This window comes from Papilio polytes, unplaced genomic scaffold (genome assembly GCF_000836215.1).
Source record: "Papilio polytes unplaced genomic scaffold, Ppol_1.0 DF824191.1, whole genome shotgun sequence".
In the NCBI taxonomy this organism is placed as follows: Eukaryota; Metazoa; Arthropoda; class Insecta; order Lepidoptera; family Papilionidae; genus Papilio; species Papilio polytes.
Window position 1 is genome coordinate 3,436,456 of NW_013525013.1, and position 24,273 is coordinate 3,460,728.

At 31.8% G+C, this 24,273-nt stretch overlaps 2 protein-coding genes across 2 annotated transcripts in view; both read right to left on the reverse strand.

Moving 5' to 3' along the window:
* LOC106110898 overlaps positions 1 to 24,273 on the reverse strand; it is a 54,264-nt gene that overhangs the window by 22,678 nt on the left and 7,313 nt on the right. The window contains exon 2 of the mRNA XM_013292848.1: positions 15,989 to 16,486. Coding sequence (XP_013148302.1) covers positions 15,989 to 16,144 — 156 coding nt within the window. The 5' untranslated portion in view covers positions 16,145 to 16,486. The remainder of the gene's footprint in view (positions 1 to 15,988; positions 16,487 to 24,273) is intronic.
* LOC106110899 (glutaredoxin-C3-like) lies at positions 22,253 to 23,739 on the reverse strand. Its single transcript, XM_013292849.1, has 3 exons — positions 23,508 to 23,739; positions 23,269 to 23,373; positions 22,253 to 22,403 (listed from the first exon to the last, which is right to left on the reverse strand). The coding sequence occupies exons 1-3, from the start codon at positions 23,649 to 23,651 to the stop codon at positions 22,305 to 22,307; spliced, it is 348 nt and encodes a 115-aa protein (XP_013148303.1). The 5' UTR covers positions 23,652 to 23,739; the 3' UTR covers positions 22,253 to 22,304.

Here is a 24,273-nt window from a genome sequence, read left to right on the forward strand (position 1 = left end):
GGAATCAATGAACTGCAAAGGAACGCTTCGAGAACTTGATTTGATTTAGTTTAGAAATGCAGTAAACTATTTATTTAGACAATTCCAATTTGGATTATATGTTACTTCTTTATGTATACTTCTATACTATTGTAATAAAGCGTGAACACACACTTCTTTGCTGCCTAAGATGTCAGCAATTACAGCATATTTTTGAATAATTCTTTTAATAAAAAGCCCTACACTTAAGTCATGCTTTAGGCTATAAGTTTTCTCGTCATTAAACTTAGGGTGTAAATATTTTGGATAAAAATCCTAACGTGGGAAAGAGACCATAAGTTGCTGCCAACATCAAGAAAGAAAGATTGATAAGGTTTGTTATGTCATGTCATTTTCACATTTTCTATTAATAACTTAACAATAAAATAAATTTTTCATAACTACTTGCGGATGAAGCCTCACGAGAACAGCTAGTATTTTATATTTCTTAGCCGAAATTACAAATACAGAAGAACTAATAACATTACTTCGTTTCGTTTTTCGCTATTTTGAAAATATGGCTAAATAAGACGTCTACTTCTTTAGCCAGAGTTCTTCGAATATCATTAAACATTTACCAACAGACTGGTATTATTCTGGTTAGCTAAGTCTCTTTTCCGCTTCGGAGGATTCCTTGAAAATTACCGCTTAATTGGCTAAAGAAGCTAAGGGGAATTCAAACTCGTATTAATCAAAGAAATCGTTTTTTTTTTAACAATCCGTTTAAAACCTTCAATATTTTCAATTAAGCTTGTTTTATGAGGATAATTCAAAGTAAAATGATAATTAATGTGTAAAGTAAATAAATAATATTAAATTATGTATCGGAAATGTGATACCAATAATAAAATTATAGTACACAATGCATTGTACAATTTTTTTTTAAATTTAAATTATATAATAAAGAAGCCTAATTTGATACTTAGTAAGTGACGTCCACAATTTCGAAATATCGTAAATAATAAAATCTTAAAGCAATTTCTTTTATAGTGATGGAGTTAAATATAAACGAATCTCGTATCTGTTGTAAAACGATTGTATGCTGAGGCATTAGGGTGGCAGGCGGAGTGTTTGTCCAACACTTCAAACTCCTATGGGATAATGACAGACCGATGGACGTCGAGTGTCACCAAATTACCTAACGGCAGCTACTAATTAATTCCCATCGTATGATTTATTGCCTTTTAGCTGGAAAGTATTTTTAAATATGATTCTTTTCTAATGGATTTGGAGGAAATATATTCTAATATTATAACGTTCATAGATTTGTATTTTTGTATGTATTGAAATAACTAAAAAATGTGTGTACAATGTGTACATTAGAGGAAGTTTGAAAGTAGCGCCAGTGGTGGAGAAATTGAGAAGCAAAAGGTTAGCGTGGTATGGACATATTATGCGACGAAATGATGGGGACATAAACCAGAAAGTGTTGAGATTGAATGTGGATGGCTACAAAGGAAGAGGAAGACCGAAGAAAGTATGGATGGATTGTGTGAAGGAAGATATGCTTAAGAAAGGAGTGGATTCAGATATGACGGCTGATAGAGATGTATGGAAGAGCAGCACATACTGTGCCGACCCTCCATATGGGATAAGGGCAAGTGGATGATGATTGAAATAACTAAAAAAACTACTAGGACGATTTAAAACTCTTTCACCATTAAATTTTGATTTATAGTCACACGCACAAAGTCGCAAGCAAAAGCTCGTTATTAATATTTTTTAGCTACAAAATAGGCTTATGTTAATAAAATAATATAAAAAGTTTTTATGTTGTACGTCCTTGAAAACTTAATGTAAAGTTTGTTAATTATTTGTTGATTTACTTGAAATGGGATCTGTTGAATTCGTATTAGTATTCAAGTTGTATCGGGGACGGCCAGTGAGCGGTTGTTACGTTGTTTTTGAATTTCTGTTCACTGAAACTCCAAAGTTGTGCAACTTAATATTCATAGCACGCGAAAGCTGCTAATGAAAGACTTATTTAAGTAACCTTAAGGATTATAATTAAAAACTTTGGAATTTAAATGAGTAATCAGCGGTATAACCAGACGGATTGAACCTTTGAATAAATTAAATTGGCATATTTTTAAAATCAAAGATGTTCGAAGTAATTGATATACTAAATAAATCAAAACTTTATCAAAAAAACACATGACTAAGAAATACATCTATACTAATATTCTAATGAGAAAATCTTCGTATTTTGGTATACAATGGAATAAGTTAAAAACAAATAGGCCGATTTACAAAATTCTTTCACCATTAAAAAAGGTACGTTATAATTTCACGTGGACAAATCGCGAAAAAATAGTAGACAAATAATACTGTGCATGATAAATAATATTATATCCCATCTACCACATAGTATGACATACATATTATATAGCTTGTAAAATTTTCCACATGAAATACCGGAGAAGAAAGTAAATATCAAATACATGATGTATGTTTACGTTCACGGCCCAAAGCTTTTCGTCGCACAATGTTTGCTCATGACAAAATTACAATGTTTATTTTTTACTTGGCTTCTGTCTGCATACCGTAACACTTAATATTTTTACACTCATTTCATCTATTCGATTATATGTTTACATCGTGACACGTAAAAAAAAACTCTACGAACCTTTCGTCATAATTAGTAGTAGCGCTACCAATACATCTATACCAATATTATAAAAAGGAAACATTTGTATTTTTGTATATATTGAAATAACTACTTGGCCGTTTTCAAAAATTCTTTCACTATTAAAAAGCTACGTTATAACTGAGTAACATAGGTGTATTTTTAGTACCTTTAATTCCACTTAGACGATGTCGCGAGCAACAGCTAGTTGGATAATAATTTTGACCAACATAGACAAAGAGTCAGAAGTGAAATATCATGACTAATCACACAAACGACTTGGTGAATGTTTACGTAGTTTGTCTTGGAGAGCTTAATCTAAGTTAGAGTTGCAAACTTCATTCGAAGCTAATTCAATAACTAACTTGAGTTTGCGTTCAATTTGTATACTGTAACTATTCTGTTGATATCCAGTGTTATATTTCAGAATTGCGTTACTAAAGAAAGATAGATTTCAATAATTTATCGTTAACTTATCAAAGACTAGACGTTCCAAGCAAAAACATAATTTTTTTGTAAACTTTGAGGAACATAAAATATTTCATAACCTTTAATATTTTTCAAAACAAACACTATTTCTCAGTTGGTTGCCTCACTTACACATCCGCCTCAATGTTGAATAATGGAAATATTTTTCCATCTTACAACTTCTCAGGGCACCTGAAGAATAAACTGAACTATTTTACAGTAAAGCAAACTGTCTGGTCGGAAAAGAAAAAGGAAAAGTCCCGTGTACTGGCCAAGGTAAACATTATGTGTACATTTTGTTCTAGACTTTGTATAAAGAAAATATAAATCGAACTTTTAAGATATATGAGTTTTGATACCTATACCTTTTGAGGTTATGCTTAGGGCATAAATTGTTTTTCATATGGCATATTTTTAGTGGAATGTTTTATAATATAAATTTAGGTGTTAGTTAAATAGCGTAAGAAATGGAAAATTATTGTATCTCTACCTATTCACATGTTAATCTGATTATTAAAAACGCACCAAAGTAAGATTTCTGCAGCAATCTTGGATCGAAATCTAAGTTAAAAGTAGAAATAACTTTGATACAAAATTACAATAAGTACTTTCAAGTTCTTCGAGAGTTATAAAATTTCTTAACAAGTTAGTGTTATCAAGGCAAGACGAAAGTCGTTTAGGTTGCTCACAGTCTAGTACTTTAAGTTTTAAAACAAGATAATAAGTTAGTTATCTAATATTAGTAGTATTTGCATATTTGAAATTAACCAAGTCTTACTTAGTACTACATTTTAAAACATATAATTTAAGCTCGAGTAATGTAATGTAAGTGAGCTTTACAAAAGTATCATTTCCATAAATCTGTAAAAAACTAAACATTTTGCACTACAAACTATTTTTAATTTCTCTAATTTTTATGGATAAATCGCTTTGTAAAAAAGTTATAAAATATGTATTGTCAATCGAATTTTATTAAACACACAAATTGAAAATTTTAAAAAAAAGACGACAGATTTCATTGATAGATACATGAAGAGCTAATAAAACTGTCAGAGGCGATACTAGAAGTCGTATAGATGTAGTTTATAAAAGGGGGATGCGTGACAAACAAAGAAGCAATCTAGAGGAAACAATCTGGGAAGTGGATCTCTGAATGCAAATAGAAACCGATACATATGAGATGTAGGCGAGGGAACTGCGGGGACAATGAAATACACTTTTATATGTCTTATCCCGATAACAAACAGGATCTTTGCTATATTAAGAATATTGCATTTCAAAGGTTAATTGAAATAAAAAATATATAAAGGTATAATCAATAAAAAATCGCAATCGCCTGCTTTTTTGTCACCTTGTACTATAAAAAGAAAAATACTAAACATAGCTAATTATTGCAATAAAACATACTGAAAAACAAAACGCCTCCGAAAGTAAACACAATTAAAAAGTTTAATGACATTTTGAAAATATTATCCGATTAAACAAAGATGAAAAAGGTGGGAATGCATTAGTTAAAATTCTCTGACATTTTTATTTGCTCGTGGAATTTAATGCACAATAATTCTTCGCGAAAGTGCAGCTTGCACGCGATAAGAATGCTAGACAGTTATATTTGTCTGCACAAAATGTTTACGTGCTACCGACTCGTAAATTACTTAAAATAGGGACGATTATGCAAAAGGTTAAGAATATAAGACACAAGTAGAAACCATCAAAATACTATACAAGGTTATTATCTATAACCCATTTTTCCACATTTAGATGCAATGTTCCAATGAACCATAAATTATTATTAAATCAGGAAAGGTATATGAGATTATATGAAAAACTTGTACAATCAGAGACCTATAAAAAGTAACATATTTCTAAAACTCACTGTGACACAAAAGGTGTTCCTTAAGAAACTTTTTAAGTCATACTTGACTGATTTAATTTTCAAACTTTATATTATAAAACTCTGTACTATTTTTCCTGATTTGTTTTATTCATTAAAGTAGCAATCGTACGTTCGTCTTAGATTGGAATTTCTTGTTTCTACTATTTCAGAAGGTAATGTTGAGCGGCAATAATTAATCTATTGTCTCCGCCATCTTGTGCGATAGAGATTAATGAAGTGTGAAACACATTGTTCCATTCAATTTCGCTTCATTTCATTTTGTTGCGAAACTATTTGGCACTTCCGTTTATTGCTTACAAAGGTTTGCGGTTGTTAGTTGTTTAATATTTTGAATAACGTCACAAAGTTATACGAGTAACAGCTGAATTAATATAAATGAGAGGTTAAAGAAATCTTGTTTAGTTTTCAATAAAAATGAAATACCTATACTGTAGCAGTTTCGAGTCTCTGTTTTTGTTTTAAAAAATAAAGTAACCAATAATACATACTTTTAAAGGAACACATGGACATTGGAAACTCGCAGTAATATACAGGGTCATTGGTATTTGAAAGGAACCCCCACTATCACCTCTTAACGAGAATACGTTGAATTACCAATAACCCTGTATATAATTAATAATGAACATTTAATTAGCTCAAAAACACATTGCAAAATAAATACACTGAACAAAAAATACAAACAAGAGAAAAAAAGGTATTAACTATAATAAAAACTAATATATCGTTTCTGTATATAAATCGTAATTTTAGCACAAAAAAAACAACAAAGAGTTTCAAATTTACTTAAAGATGTAACACTACTTAACAAGTTTTATCTCTTTAAGAATAAGATCCCTTTGATAAATTCAACGCGAAGTAAAAAGTATGTAAATGTGCAACTTTAACGCTGGCACTTTGTAAAAGTACTTAAACGTATCATTTTCTCGAAAAAAGCAATGCGCGGTATAATACTTTAGGATTTTTCTGTAAAACGCTAATTGATATAATTCATATATAACTAAATCTGAATATAATTAACGCCATTTTTACATACTAATATTATAAAAAGGAAAGATTTGTATTTTGCATTCTTGTGTGTGTTGAAATAACTCGAAAATTACTGGGCCGATTTTAAAATTATTTTACCACTAGCTTTTGCCCGCGACTCCGTCGGCGTGGAATTAAAAAAAGAAAAGTACGTAGCCTATATGTTCTCTACAATCTTCTACATCTGTGCCAAATTTCATCGAGATATGTTTAGCCGCATAGGCTACAAAGTCTAACATCCATCCATCTAAACTTTCACATTTATATTATTGTTAAGAATATAAAGCTACATTATGAGTAAGTAACATAGGCTATATTTAATTGTTTTTTAATTTCTCATGGGTAAAGTCGCGAACAACAGCTAGTTACTATATAAACATTTAATAAAACTTATATATCAATCCAAATCCGTAGCTTAAAAATGCGTGGTAATAAATAATTTCTAAAATAGTTTATTTAACGTATTTAAAATACAATATGGCGGCGAGACGGTTCCAGCAGTTTCAATAAAGGCACCCTCCATAAGCTAAATAATGCACCTTCGTTTAATAAAGGCACGTGCCACATCAGGTGTAGTGCTAATGAACCGCTTTGTTGTAAACTGTTTCAACAAATTATTAAAGGGACTGCAGTTTTTTTCACCTGACATAGTATTCTTTTGCACGGGAAAGAATGCTTTGAAAACATAAGTCTACAAAGTAGTAGTTCTCGTAGGTTTGATATCAATAAAGATCGGGTAGTTGAAACACTTCTGTAAGAACATATCGTCCTCATATTTTACTTGAAAATAATGAGTTGAACAATACGTTTTCGGCATAAGTTTGCAGAGAAAATGGTACATAAACAAGGTACATTTGATAGCTCGAGTAACTTGCGATAAGAAAAAAAGAATTCTTAGTTTCTAAAGGAAAAATCCTCATCATCATCATCTCTTGCCTTATCCTACTCCCGGGAAAAATATTTTTAAAAAAAAGAAAACATTATATTTTTAAATTAATGATGAACAGAAAAAGTTTTGCCTTAAACCAGATTTTCGTACTCATTTTTCTAATATTTTTCCCTTAAATCACTCAGCATTGTGAAAATTGAGTGCTTTTAATTTAAAATTAAGGAATTCTGTACTTCACTTGGTAAGTGAACCTTTTTGTTATTATGCAAAGCCTAATTTAATGAGCGCACTCTTAGCAACTCACTCAGGGAAAAAAGACCTTTCCTTCAAAGTAATAGCAAAGCAACTTACCATCCTTTTAATAAAACAATTTGCATATTTCAAAAATTCGTTTTATTAATGACGCCAGAAAAACCTAATAAAAACCCTAAGACATTAAAAATCAAAGTGTCCGAGTTAACTGAACTTTTTTAATGTAGAATTTGAACTAAAAACGAAGTTAATAATGGCACTATATTAAGTAGGAAATCCTTTCTCAGGAAGAACGTTAAACTTTATCGAAAACACTTAAGGAATAATAAATCAGGTAGTTCACTTCAAAGAAGGCTATATCCGCACTGTCCACACTGGAGCAAACGTTCCGACATTGCCGTGAGCGGTGGTCGGCATAAGTCACGTATAATTCAAAATTTAGAATGGACTAAAGCGGAAAGTTAAACTGCAGGACCTTTTTTGAATAGGTATTTTACGTATTTATTTTTTCTAACCAATAAATAAAATCACGACTATATACTATTGTAAGAAACGACGACACGTTAATCTTAAGGCTGGCCTAAAAAAAACACTTACATGCTCATGAAACACATTACTATGTCCTCCTTTCAGTCGGCTTAAAAGCGACGTAATTTATACTTTGAAAACCAAAAACTGTATTTCGTTATCTTATTTTAGCGTTGTATAAATTCAAATGTAAATGATTTTCGATATATTTGTAATCATCGAGTCGTACACATCCGTCTGCGGCGGGTTGCGGCCAACCGCCTTGTTATCAATCACGCCAGATAACTAAATTGATATATTCTGTTTATGTTAATGTCCCGTTAACATACGCATTTACGTATTGACATATAGTTTTCAATGTATGGTAAACTAGCTGACGCTCCCAAGTTCAGTCCTGAAGAGCATTGGTTAAAAAAACTCGTAATAGGCACTACTTTTAATATTGAAAAGCCTTTTATAGATATTTATAGTAAAATCATATGTGTAAAGTCGTAGTTTTATCTCCAAATATTGGACATTTGAGGGAAAATCCATTTACTCATTATTTACCAACCTTCACCATTTACTACATTTTTTTTTTATTTCAAACACCTATTAAATTTTAGGAAAAAAATCTTATCTTTCAATTTCATTGTTTTTAAATGCCTATGACCTAAATCAATGTAAATGTAAAAGCTTTCTTTCATTTAAAACTTTGCTAGTGACATTTTAAATTAACTTTGTTAACGATTTTATTAAAAGCGTTTAAGGCGCTATTCAAATTTTGCTGCAGCAAATGGTCGCCACTTTGCTTTGACAAGGTTTTAATTGCCTCTTTAAATAATAAACTGAGAAACGTTGCATTTCAGTGCGTTAGGGTATATTAATGTTATGCAAAGCTTTATTAACTAGAGGTTTTTTATGTAAAGCCTACAAATGATTGGCACAGCGTCAATAGGTATAAACGCTACACATGCAAGGCAAGGCGTGCGAAAAGACAATCAAGTACGTAACCCGTAAAGATTCTTAATAACAAATATCCATCGATCTATCCATAGCTTCGCATGGATAATATTAATGTAAAATATGGTAAAGGTATAATATAAAAATTCTCATTATTACTTTTCAATTCCGTTACGTAACAAGCCGTGTAATGAGGTTACGTTATACGTGTGGGTGTGGATTTATATATGGCTTAATTCACTAGTTTAATGATTTCGTGAAGCGGGGAGCGGCATTAAAATTATTGGTGAAATCATTTCCGATCACGTATAAATTTATTGTAATTTATAACATGCAAATAATTTTCTCTATTTTATGTTTATGCGTAATGTTTATTATCAAAATACTTACCTCAATCAAGACTTAAAACATTACTTTTATAAACAATTTTAACAACTTTAACGTAGGATGGCATAAAGTTGTTGAAAACTACTGAATTATTTATAGTTAGTAAGAATTGTTAAATTTAGTCTTGCTCAGAATTTCAGTGAGCACATCGTTTGTTGTTTTATATATTTTTCACTTTGGTATTTGTTTTACTAAAACGTATACAGAAATACTCCATTTCAATTGACATATTTATTTAATAAACATATGCAATCTAGGATAAAACTCAAATCAAAACGCTTTTTTTCATTATTTAGTACATCTCATCTGGTATTCGAGCTGTGTAATGTCTTCAATGCGGTTTTATACTATGCTTTCCTCGAAATTGAAAATCTCTAGCTTCTACGTGACTTTTAAAGCGATCTGTGTTTAAGGAAATCTCAAAATAATGTTAGTACTGGCTCCGGATATAGCGATGGCCAATTTTTGTACTCCGTCGATAACTTTTATATTTTTAGCCAAATGAAATAAAAACAAACTACTGACATGAAATTGTATTTTTATTTCGTTATACACTTAATACAATTTCTGTTATGTTTCATTTACTTTTAAGTTTCTAAAATCATTAATGTAAAGCAGATATCCCTTCGGCTAAAATAGTAAAGACGCAAAGGTGCAACGATAAAATAATATACAATGAGCTATCGCACGCAAACTTCTTTAGCGAAAATTTGGACCACCGGTTACGCCATTTTGACAGCGCCGAATTTAAAAAAAAATAGCTTATAACATGTCCGTGTATATCAGCTACCCTTCGGTGAAAGTCCGGGCGAAATCGGACCACCCGTTCTGGAGATTACCCGGAACAAACCCGGCTTGCGGACAGACAGACAAACAGATAATTTTTTTTAATGCGATTTTCGTTATCAGCAACATCATCTTCCCGAAATTTGTTTTTTTTTTTTGATATCACAAACACACTCCAATTTTATTATATGTATAGATCTAGGAATGTTTACATATTAATTATAAATTAAGTAAATCACTTGCATGTAATCCTTTTTAATTCAGATTTTATCTGAAAGCATGTAAGTATGTGAATGGTGAATGTTTTGCAATTCTAAGTTGTGCGGAGTGCTTTCAATCTGGTTAATGTGCGCACACCGAGTGTTGGACAACTGTTAGGAATTTACGTAACACCTACACAACTTCGTACAATTATTTATAGCTTAACAACTTTGAATTCCAACTTCAAACAAACAGATTAAGTTGCCTTTTAAAATGGCAATTAAAAAAAACGAGAAGTTTGAAAACCATAAATCCATAAATCAGAGTTACATAAAACGTATTCAAATTAAATTCAAAGTGTAAGTAAATAAATGAATTCAGTGAATCTAAACGATGTAATAAATCTCCTCGCAGGTGTGAAAGCAAAGTCGATGAGTGTTTACTCCGAAGCGCGTCCGAGCCAATATTGGCTAAAAGTACAGGTGACAGAACTTCCGATATTGCACTTCGATTTGGCTTGATGAAAATACTCCGCACGCTCCGTCTGCCCCTCTAACGAGTTCAGCTTCGACAAATACAAGAAGCCCGCAAAAAATTTGCTCCCTTTGTCCCTTGTCTTGGTTTACGTAGATTTATAAAAAACGTATCATTCTTTTTATCTATAAAGACTACAGTATCAGAAATTAGTTAAATAACATGGAATCCTTTTACTTATGACTTCAAGTTCTAATTAATTTTAATTAAAAATTCATATGTTAAAAGGTTTTTTCACATACTCGTAGATCCATTAATAAAAGCAATAAAGTAATAACTATATAATAATAGTTGCTTAGTTTTAGTTTTCTTTTGTAACGTTTGTGAAAAAAGAAATAAATATATAAACCTTATCTCTTTTTGAATGTGTTGTAATTTTTCTTTAAAAAACTATAATCCTGCATGTGGTAAGCATTAATACGTTCAAGTGCTAACGGGTGCACATTGTTCTCGTTTGAACTGCACTCGAGTATTAAGTACTCCACTGAAAAAGGTGCTCTAAGTAACGTTTAAAGTCTGGGATTTAAATGAAATAGGTAACACCTCGCTTTACCACTGTTACCTCTTGACATTGTTTGCAGTACCGAAAGTGCAAAGTGATTGTTAATTTTTTTAAAGATATTTCTTTTTATTTCTTATTAGAAGAATCACAATAATATTCTGAGGAGCATTATCAGTTAAGGAAAACCACGGTAATATACTAACTAGTATTTATATTCTTTGCTACATCCTCCTTTAAAATCGCGAGGCAATATTAATATTAAAAGACCAACTGTGAACGTACAAAATGTACAGAAATAAAGCGAAGACCAAACAACAGAACTTACCAATACTTAGCATTAATGTCGTCCGATAGAGGGCATTAGTTTTATTGATACAGCCTTTGCGAAGTTTCAACGTTATCGTGAAAATCAACAGCTGGTCTCTACAACACGACAGTAAGTTTATTTTTATATTACCCAGATGCACTTTGAAATTTAAAATAAAGAAAAGAAATCTGATTTTTACATTCAAGACAAGTAGTTGTTTGTTCAATTGGTTTTATCCAGAGAAATGACTAGCTCGTATTTCTTCAGCTCAAATTTTGGCAGAATTTTAAATTTAAATAATTCTACAGATTTCTTGTGCTTCACTTTTTAGACGTAAAATACGGTATAACGAACAAAGATCACCTTATCAAAATGTTTTAGTTCAAAAGGAGCATTATTTACTGTGCTTAGCAAAAGGACCCTCCCTTTGGTCGTGTTGTTTTCATTGATTTTACATTTCCAATGCACTTGTACGTTATCTGGTAAGTCGGCAGTCGTTATGCGATTCGTGTATCGAACTCGGACGCATTAGCACGATTGAAAACTTTCTGTTCAACTCAGAATTTCAAAGCGATAAATGCAGCTTCTTGTGGAAGCCTTTTAGTTATATTCCAATAAAATTGTAACGCGAATCTTGTAGTTATTTGGATAAAAAGAAACTGCTTAACTTCCTCTAATATTTCTATTTTGACAACAGACTTGTAATTACATTTTACTAGCGTCCTGACAAAAGTGAATATTTACATATTTCTAATAATAGATACAGTCTAGGTATTTGTAACATTCTAATAGAGAAATAAAGTTTAAAATCATTCTAGTAGTTTTTGTGTTTATTCCTTACAAATACAATGATATAACATGTTTTATTTGTTATATTAATGAATTATCTATTGTTTATATATAATTCAAAATACATTTTAAATTGAAAGTAATAAACAGTGTAACACTAAAGTTAACTCATTACGTGCGCTGTAGCCACATGAGTTAGTTTAGTTTTTTAGTGCAAACTTCTTGCGCCGGTTGTAGCGAGGCGGTTAATTAAAGCGGCCAAAGCGCTGCACGTCAGCGGAAACTAATTTGATGTTAAGTTAGCAGTTCGCGGCTAAGTTATTTGCTCAAGTTACGATGCAATACTAACACTTTGTAATCACTATTCAACATTCAAGTTAACGAAAACACAACTAGGAACTTTACAAATTAATAGCTCAGACTTTAAATTCAAAAGACGTTTTTGTATAACAAAAGATTTAAAGGAAAGCGAGCGATTATAAAATGAAATTGAAAAACTTTGTAATAAATATGCCTAATTAATATCACTAAAATGTAATAACCATGGTTGTTATTATTCTTTTTACCATAAGACTGAAAAGAATAAAAACCTAAGGTCATCATTTGAATCATGTTATAACACATTCTCAAGTTTCACAAACTCCAGCACGTGTGTGGACATTGTGAAAACTCTTCAGCAACCGATGCAGCTAAGAAAGAAATTCTGAAGTAGTTAGTGGATAACTTTCGTTGTTTGAACTTTTATCACAGTTCACGAACTAAGTTGAATTTTAAAATGGTGGAACGTTCTTTTGAATATTCCATCAAATATATCAAACTTATGTAGACACTTGACGGAAGAAATAAAGAAGACAGAAAATAAAGTAATGAAAATAACATAAAATGTTTTTGTTTTTTATTAGTTTTACAGCATGTTGTTAATTAAAAAAATTACTGTCGTTCCAAGAAGTATACGTTATTTTCATTTTTACGGCGTAAACTAAATGATTTCGTAGGCTTTTCATCATCTCCCGTGCCTTATCCTACTCCCGTAGGGTCGGCGCACCGGGTTTTCGTCCTCCAAAGCATTCTATCATCTGTCATCTTAGTCATCACTCCCTTCTTGTTTCTTTCGTAGGCTTTTGTTAAATCTTTTTATGTGTCACAATATATACATATCTACTATTATTGATTATACATTTTCAAGACGTAGTTCAGTTTTATGTTGCATGTGTGTCCCGGCCGGGAGGGTGCATGTCATCGTATCCGTAACAGACACATTAGCAAGATCGAAAACTGTCTGCACATGTATTTCGCTTTTTACTTTTTCCTCTCGAAGATATTGAGTATAGAAACTATCTGCATATATGAATACTACTTTACATGCAATAACTTTTATGTATTTAATGTTTTATGAGCGTCAAATAAATGAGTATAACATGAACAATTGTTTAAAAGACTACAGACTGAAATCAGTAAAATTAAATATTTTTACTGTCTGTAGTATGTAGTAACTGTATTCAAGTAGTGGATCTATACTTGTTCTGAATTTAAGGTTCAGATATAAAGTAAAGTAATTTTGTTATAATTTCAGTTGCATTGCGTTACATGTAGCGTTTTAATTGATGTTTTTTCTTTTGTACAATACACTTTATAATAATAATGGAGAGTTAAATAAGCGTACAAGTTCAATGATCCTCAATCAATTGACGTATAAACCATGTGTATATCAAATGCAATTTTGTTGAACCGAGCTCCGACGTACGGGCTTATCGGAACTTTGATTAACTTTGACGTACTCTACCATGAAATATGAAGGAAGCCGATCCGTATCGTAGCAAAGATGTTTCATTATCACAAAGTCCCGTTGTGGTTTTAATAACACATATTATAATCAGGGAAAACGTTCATCCATGACATTTGATGTTCGTAGACAGATCTGACGTAGTTTGGAGTATGTGGCTTTGTAAAGATTTCTAGGAATTAATTAAAAAGTAAATAGCCTTTACTGTACTTAAATCTCTTTGTGCAGTTAAAAACTTTAATTTAAGTTAGTTATTTAAATTTAAATTCTACATTTTCATTCCGATTTCTATATAAAATTTGAAAAGCATTTATTTTTTAGAGTAAGATGTATAATTTTAAAATTCCAACCAAAAAAATATAGTGCAGTAAGATTTTTCTTCAGAGATATAAATGAATTTTAGTTGAATTATTAAGACATTAGCTCCATGCTTAAATAAAACATGGCGTTAACTAAGTTAACATGTGGAAAACTGTGCAGAACATTAAGTAGACACGTCAGTTATAATTTTCCGTGTGAACGCAACGACGCGACGTACGCAGTGAAGTGTGAACCGCTACCGCTACTGTTATTTGCATAAAAATTGCTATTTAATTTATTCATATCATATTTCCTACCAATATAAATGATCATCATCATGCTCCTTATCCTACTCCCTTAAGGTCGGCGCAACAGGTTTTTGTCCTCCAAATAACTAATCATACGTCATCCCAGTCATTCCCTTTTGATCATGTCAACTTTAACGCAATCCATCTCTTTCTAAGTCTACCTCTACCATTGTACCCTTCCACACTCATAACTAACGTTTTCCTTGTTACTTTAGAAAATAATAAATCATTCAGTATAAAGGTGTAAAGTTTCAATTGCTATTCAAGGACATATTCTCGTCCAAACCAAGAAAACAAAACACTGAACAACCGCAAAACAACTGGCTGGGTTACATTTTGTGGTATCAAAGTTTATTTCATTTCAAAACTTGAAGGCGAAATCTTGTTTTGTACGTCATTCGCTCGGAGTATGAGAATTATTTCCACTGAGGGAGCGGTTAAGCGGCGAACGTAGCGCTTAAACAACGACGGCGAAGGTGAATTATTACACTCAACTTGTTAGCTACACGATTTATTGACGGCCAAATTCTGTATCTCGATGAGAACGCTTTGTACAAACCTTGCGGTGAATGTAGACAATGATATAACTTCGCACTTTCCTTCAAAACGACCTACCCGTCAGTTTGTTAGCATAAATTAAGAAAATACAAGAGAAAGATTCAGAATAGGAGTAGTTAATTATAAAATAATAGTTGATCTAATTTATTTATCTCATCTATACTATTATAAGAAAGCGTAAACACACACTTCTTTGTTGCCTAAGATGTCAGTAATTACTGCACATTTTTTAATAAATATTTTTTAAATAAAAAGCCCTACACTTATGTCACGCTTTAGGCTATATATTTTCACGCCATTAAACGTAAGAGGTAAATATTTTGGATAAAAACCCTAATGTGGGAAAGAGACCATAAGTTGCTGCCAAGATCAAAAAAGCAAGATTGCCATAGTAAGATAGTTGGTATTTTGACATTTGCAATTCAGAATATGACAAATATAAACGATAAAATAAAGTTTTTATAATTTCATGCGGATGAAGCCGCACGCGGACAGCTAGTGATCAATATATTTTAATTTAAAGTGTAATTATATTGTTTAAAAACAATAAAAGAACAGCGATGACTACATGTAAAATAATATTTTCATAGCAATATTCGTGATATTCCCCGTTCTCGGCCGCAGTCGTCCGCCCCGAGGCAGCCAATTAAAGTTAGCGAGCGCACGAACAAGACTGAATTGATGCAAAGTTACCAGCTCGCGAATCACTTGTTTAAAATACTAATTACTCTGTCGTACGAAATGTTAAATTATTACACGTCGGACAGACTATCGAAAATTAACAAACTTGCTTCGGCCAACTTTGGCATTAAAGTTTGATACAACCGACATTTACTTTTAAATTTACTAACTCTTGTTAGGCATTAACATGGTATGTATGTACCAACCTTTTTAGCCTTCCCATTCTTCCGAAGCAGCTTGGCGCAGCAGAGCCCCCTGGTGTCAGGCAGGGGCGCGGGCGGGCGGCGTGGCCAGCACAACCTTCGAGGGCTCGGACCCGCCGCCTCTGCCTCACTGCGGGCCTCTTCCTTGTCCTCGCACATCACTACCGCAGCACTACACGTCCCTACACCCGCAACCAAATAACCAGATACCAATGCTTTACGACACCGGTTCTCATTGTTTTCCCCGTAAACCTACCCACGATCCACGATAACACAATCTCGCTCCAATATATTACACTAAATAGCCAGGATTCAAGCTAAATTCTCCTTTTTACGCGCAAGCTCCGATCTCACTAGCGTTACAGGCGGCTATAAAAATAAATTAGTACGCTCTTTGCAAAAATAAGTTCGATATCTTTGTACTATTTACGTTAAAATTTAAAATAACAGCTCGTATTAGCTTATTTTAAAAACGGGTCTCTGAAACGTCCGATTAAGCATCTGAAACAAAAGATGGACACGGTTATGATAAAATAAAACTAACCAGAAATAAAAAAATAATTAATAAAAGTGAGCAGTGTATAAATCTTTGATTTTAATTCTTATGAAAAACTACAATCCGTCTTCAAAAGCACTGTGTGAATAATAAATTAATTCCTTGGTAAAACCGTTCTTTTGTGTAATCAACGCAGTCATCAAATACGTTTTAAAACATCACTATTTAATATTCGAAAGGGAGATCTAAAAAAGTACAAAAATCAAGTAACGACTGTCAGTTTAATTATAAACTAACTGTTGCTCGCGACTTCGTTTTCGCGACATTGAAATATAATAAAAGATATAGCCTATGTTATTCACAGATAAATTACGTTTCTAATGGTGAAAGAATTTAATCGGCCGAATAGTTTTTACGTAAATTAAATATATACAAATATTCAAAATTATAAATCTTTATAATATCAGTTATAAATAAGTTTCTACAGACATAAAAAATACACAGAAAACTTAGACCTTTAAGTTTAATATTAACTTCATACTTGAAACATAATATCCATATATGTAACTCTGGTAGATGCATTATGTCATATCAATAAGCATATTCATGAACAACAAAATGGTAAGGACATTTTTTCATACAAAATAGCATTTAAAATGTATGAAAAGTCCTTGAACACGTCAGATGTAGCGACGAAACGAAAAGTTATTTGTGACGGGTCGCAGGTCGTGGGTTCACCTATCCTGACAGCACGCTGGATCCGTTCCAACGGCTAATATCCCATTCTGTTTGTCTTGCGAGCCAATAAAATGACTTTTATGCAAATCAAAACGAATTCTATACATTTTTGATGAGTTATCCCGCGACGAATTCGAGTTTAATTAATATTTTTCCATCTGAAGTTTAAAACTTTAAAGTGTTTGATTTCATCTGAATGTTAAGTTAGATGATTAAATAAATCTTTGTCATAATTATTTTAAGGTTAGTTTTCATTGTCGTCTTTGTTTAGTTTCACAATACTGTATGAAAAAAGTGACTCAACTAAGAAATTCACTTTCAAGTATTAATTTGAAATAATAATTTAAATTTTAATTAAATAAAATTGAAAAAGTAATCTACACTTCATAATAAATGTATTCAATAAACTGAATCATGCGTGTTGGCTGCAAATATTCTACAAATATGTGTTGTGCGGCCGTGCAACCTGTTTGCAGAAATTTCTCGACTCACTGGTTCAGATACAGTTTTTATATCAGAAATAAATTAAAGTTTCCGCATCGAATTCACAAAGTATAACAAAAACTAATAACATAATATCAAAGGAAATTGTTAAAAACTAACCACTATTTTATGTTGAAACAATTTTGAGCATTATCATATCTTATATCGGTTTTTTATATAATTCGTTCGAACAGTTGATATGTATATCTAAGATTATTTTTAACGTATTAAATACTAGCTTTAGCCAGCGACTTTGCCCAACCGGAATTAACAAATAACTTAATAGGCTTATCAGTTCTTCCAGATTATGTTCTACATCTGTGCTTAATTTCGCAGAGATCTGTTTAACCGTTCTGGAAATACATAGTAACAAATATCCAAGTAAATTTTCGCAATCACAATTTTAAGAATGTAATGCATGTAAGTACGATGACTTGCTGCATTTTCTGTTTATATGGTGCAATCGTATAGTCAGAATTAAAAAAAAAAGATTTTAAAATGATTTATTTATAAAGTTACAAAATTTCTTTTAATACAATTGTGGTCGATCGCCTGGTTCCTACACTAGGCTCTAGGCCCGTCTTGTAGGAGCCAGGGTTCTTCCGTCTTAGTGCTAGTTTTTTATTTTTTTTTTTAGAACACTAATATAAATCTAAGCAAATTTACAATAAAAAGGTTGTTGGTGAATTCAAATATTACTATGCGTGTGTGTGTGTGTGTGTGTGTGTGTGTGTGTGTGTGTGTGTGTGTGTGTGTGTGTGTGTGTGTGTGTGTGTGATTATAACCCTGGTAGAAAAATCTCTTACAAAATAAAAGATAATTACGTTTTTTCAAAGGATCGTAGGTCCATTCGTAAAGCAACGTCTAATTTTTGCATTATTTAAAATAAACACTCATGGAGTCATCTCCCTACTACACGGTTTGTTATACGAGTACGGTAGTTTTTTTATCTATTTGTGTGGGGGAACCGCGTCCCTGCAAACTGCTTTATGTTATAAAAATCAAGCGCATTTCAGTCTACAGCGAGTCGACGTTTGCGGATTCTTTGAACGAAATGGAAATTAGAGGCTGAAAGAGGAAATTAGCTTGTATTTTAAAATATACAACCGGTAGAGAGCAGAGTTTATGTATAGGATTTAAATAATTTAGTAAGTTACTTAAACAAAAATTTATTACATCAATACTAACAAAATATTGTACGTATATTTAATAACGCAATAATAAATTTCAGGTTGTTGATTTGGGATTTTTTTTCTAATACATATGTATGTCTACTTCTTGTATTAACAAGCGGCGATATTTTTAAAATAAGAGCATAACTGTATTGTTGAAATTCTATTTCTATTGCCTAAAAATAATTAATTATAATGCCATTAATCAAGATGGAACACCTTGTTACCAGTAATGAGATGATCAAACTGACAAGGCAGGAGCGTGCACTGCATTTCGATTTAACTGACAACTTCCCGTGGCCAACCGGAGATTAAGTCCCATTAAAACGGAAGAAAACATGAAAGCAAATTTTTATTTTTAAAAAAACTCCGCTTTACTTCAAATTGTGCAAATTTACGATTTGACTGTTTATATTATTTCCTATAAAATAAAGCTTGAGTAAACTTTAAACATTTTTCTTATATTGTCATATAAAGCATATATACGACAAAATGCTGTCGTAAACGAACCTGAACTAACAGTGCGAAATTCATATTTAAAGCAGAATTCAGGAACAAATGCTTTTATACTCAAGTAGGTTCTCGTTTAATTGGCTTTTATCGTTTAATATTAACATTTACTAAAAGTTTAATAGAAAGAAGTTGATTATATCAAAAATAAATGCATTTTTTTAAATACGTTATAAAATCAATTAATTGTCCTTTATTACTAAATTAACAAACGAACAACGAACGTAAATAAAAACAGTGTATGTCATATATTTATATGTATAAATACGTAATATGTAAATTTTCTTTTTCATTTATTCTTATAAAACTAAAATATATCAATGAACTACATCTTACCAAAACAAAGAATGCAGAACGGCGCAGAAATTTTCATCCTAATGACTACAAAATTTTACTTAATGATGCTACGGACGAGGTAAGTTTGGCCGTAGCACGTCTACGCGGTTAGGCGCTACGCCGCCCAGAGACGCGAGCTCTCTGAGCGGCGGATGAGCCGGCGCTGCCTTATATTGTCTGTGGAGCCTCCCTCGCCCACCTAAACATACCCGACCCTTCCCGCCAAAACGACGCCCGTAAGCTCCGTTACGAAAATTACGTACGTAGCGAAAACGCAATGAGCTAGCGTTCCGTAGATACGATACAAAAAATGTTTCATTGATAACTTTTAGGTTATTTGTGGTACTAACCAAAACATGTTATAAAATAAAATAATTAATTTAAATAAACTGAACTAACAATGATCCTATAATATGAATTATTTAAAAACATCTTAAGAACAATTAATTTCATGTTATAATTTATGTACTCGAATGTATTTACGATTGAAGATCATTATATTTTTTGGTATAAAATCTATAATCATATTGATAAAATGTTTGCCATGCGTGAACTCTAAAAACAATGAACCGAACAATGGCTTTTTACAATTACAATACAACAATCATCGTCCGTAACTACGATAGCGTGATCGAGTTGTACATTGTCTAGTCTAACCTGAACCCCGATTTATATATTAAGTCTGTAACGGAAAAGAACATTTTAAACAGAAAATACATAATGTGCCATGTTGTATATAGTTATATCTCTGGAGATTTATCCAGCGGCTTTTACACGTATTAGAAAATATATATTTACCTTGCGCTCCCTCATTCACGAAACATATGCTTCGATCACAAACCACATAAAGGCAGATTGGTTCACAACTGAAGTGCTATGTATTTATAGAGATTCATATTACGGATAAAAATGCTAAAAAACAATACAAGTTTGTTTACATTATACTATACAAAATAGGATATTACAAGATGTGTGGCGGCCACGAGCGCCGTCTGGCGGCGGACGGGTGAAACTGTTGCTAGGGCGGCCGGGCCCGGGGTCGCGAGGGTGCTTCATCCCTCTCGCACGCACTCTTTATCTACGGCCCGCGTTACGCAAAAACGAGGCTTTTATCAATGACATAGGTAATATAACTAGGAACCGCACGGCGTACGCCGGCTCACCCGCCCCGAGGCTGCGCGTAGTGGCCTTGATCGGGCCTGATGTTTTCATCCCGCGAGCGTAATAAAGCGTTTAGGGAGGGGACAAGCGACTCCTACTGAAAGATTTATGGTGAAATCTGTAGAATTAGTTCGCGCCGACTTTAAGTCTCCACTCTGCTAAGGGGTGATAGACTTGTACTACATTTTTGTGGATTTACAAAATACACAATAACTACTAATACTTCTTGTCTATATTTCTTATTTTATTTTAAACATTTATCTTTATAATAGTGGGTGATCTCGCTTAAAAATGGGTATTACATTAGTTTTAAGGTTAGCGCCGTCTAAAGTTACATTTTTAGTTTGTACTTTATTTTTCATACATGTCATCAGTACGATGATCTAATATCTAGTCTATACTGATGTTATAACATGAATGGTTTGTATTGAAATAACTCAAAAACTACTGGGTCGCCTTCAAAAATTCATTCACCATTAGAAAGCTATATTATCGATCAGTAACATGGGCTATATTTTTAAATTTCACGAGGACCGAGTCGGGAGCAACAGCTGGTAACTAATAAAGCCGCAAGGATGACATGAAAACATAGTGTATCTCCGATTAACAATTACGCCTTGTGTTATGACATAGCAAAGATATAAGATTACTCTCTGACAATCCTTCCAAACGTAGCAATATCGATTTATTTTGGCAACACTTACCATCATGTCAATACAATTTAAGGACAAAACTACGGCCCCTTATCTTAATGTACAAGGTCTCAAAACCACAACTTGTTCAACTTAACAAGATTCTTATCAGCCTAAATAATTTTTCGAAGCCATTGTAAGTCACTAGCATCATTTAAATGAAATTGTTTTTGTTATTCCCATTCAGGAAGTTTCCTTACTTATACTTAGTTTTAAGTGTTTGTAGATCAGATATAAGGAAGATGTTACTGTAAAATAAATTTGAAAATTCTAATACAACTAAGTTTCTACACTTTTATCTCAAAATATAATAGTTGTTAAAGTTTAAAATTACTTAACTTACTAACATTACGAAGAGGAAAGATTTGTATTTTTGTATGTATTAGAAATAATTCAACTATTTCGCTGCTTTCAAAAATTCTAAAACTACATTAACAGTAATTAACATAGGCTATATTTATTTTGTATTATTTCACGCGGACATGGTCGCAAGCAACAGCTAGTAATAAACATAGATAAGCGTAACAAAACACTTTATTTTTTATACAAAAATAAGTACGAAACATTTAAATTTTTATATACATATCTATTTTGGCTATAAATGCTTTAAACTTAATAAAGAATTGTACTTAACAAAATTTTGAAACAAAAAACATGAAAATAAAATTGTGATGTTTTATAAACCAACATATTCTTATAACCTTTGCATTTTTGTACTTTGTTTGAGTAATTTAACCAATCAACATTGGTTCGAGTTTTCCCGAGTCAAGTAAAGCCTTCACATCGGAGCCACCACCCACACAGTTTCCATTGATAAATACTTGAGGCACCTGAAAATTAAAAAGACACATTTTAAAATGTTAATTGGAAACCAACAATTGTACTACAATAATTAATTTTATATTATATCAAAGCTTCGATGGATGTTTGTAAATTAAATAACATCAAAGTTACACTATCATTTCTTTGTGTGGTTAAATTTTGTTTTTAATATAACCCAGCAATAAAATAAACGCTAAGCTGTGGAAAACAGGTGGTATTGGATCAGATTAAATATGAATGAAATGAAATTTTAAGGCCCCTTCAATGGATTCAAAAATATCAAGAAAAGCTAATCTTAACATATAACTGTGCAAAAGAAATGTTTAATAGGTTTCTTAAGAACCTGTAATAACAGGTTAATAACATCTTTAATAAAAGATAATAAAATGAAATGTGAAGTGTTATTTCTGAATTTCTTAAGTTAAAAGAAATGTTTTCTCAAAAATTAAATTCAAATTGTAAGTGTTGAGAATCATATTATTTAGTTAAATAAATCATTGATTGATAACCTTAGAAAAGGTTACATTGAATGTTTAGGTATTGGATAAATGTGTTGCAATTTAATTTTATCATATTCATACAACAACCACAAATATCAACAACTGTAAGGAAAATTATTTATAACTGTTTAAAATGTGCACATTATTATTTAGAAGAAACTCACACATTTATTTTAACTTTTTAATCCTCATCATTTTCATAGATGAGCAAAATTATTTTGTAGTAAATGAATCTCATAAACTGTAGCTGTTTATTCACACATAACTTTTCTTCACACAGATTTAAGTCAGATAAAAAATTCAATATTACTGTACTAAATTCTATTAGCGCTGATGATGTCATATGTTATGAAATACCTGAAAAGGAACTTACCGTTCTAAACCCTGTTAATTCTGCCAAGTTTTCCTGGATAGCACTGCCGTCATCGCGTTCGTTTAATTCTATAACAGTTATGGGTTGCTTCACTTTTGCAAACACCTGAAAAAAAAATGGTGGTTAGAAAACTTTTAAATTCAATATTGTAATTATTGGTTCATATTGTATACACTTGTAATTTAATTATTTTTTATATTGAGATCGTGATTTAAAAAACAAAACTAAAGTAAACTTACATCTTTCGCCAGCGTACAATACGGACAATAGGATTTTGAAAATACCACTACTTTGTCTTTGGAAACAGCATCCTTGATGTATTGCTTGATTTCCGTTGAACTGGCCATTGTCGCGGTTCTTGCTTTAGTAAGTAGTGAGCCCATAAAATGTGGTTAATATATTAAATCGAATTTTGATATTGCAAATGATGATGAATTTTGGTTGGTTTGGTTGTCATTTGTCAATTTTTCAAGTCATGACAGTGACAGATGACAGACGACGTCAGTTACAAGTTAAAAGAGTAAAAAAACAGTAGTATTGTCATAGACAAAAACTCCGACGAAGTTCAAATTATAAGAAAGATGAAGTTTTTATTTGCGAAAAATAAATAAAAGCGATAATTGCACGAAAATTCAATAAAATCGTAACACTAATTGAAAAAATCTATGGTGAACTACCTCTACTTTTTCGTTTACAAACTGTGATTATTTAGTATTTACTAAGGTCATATCCACTGTTCCTTTTAACTCCAAATCTTAAAATACTAACTTAAGTCAATTAAGTGGTCTAAGACCTTATTATTTCTTCAGACTGCAGGAATTGTTTTCTGCGAGCATGTTTGTTCTTAAATAAATGTGATCTCAACCTACAAGTGTACCCTGATGTGTATCTCTAATTTCAAAAGATGTGCTAACTAAATAATGTCCTTGGTCCACGGTATATGTGGTATCCTTCACATTAGATCTGAAGTCGCAACTTTGATGTATGTCTTATGAGTTGTTGTAA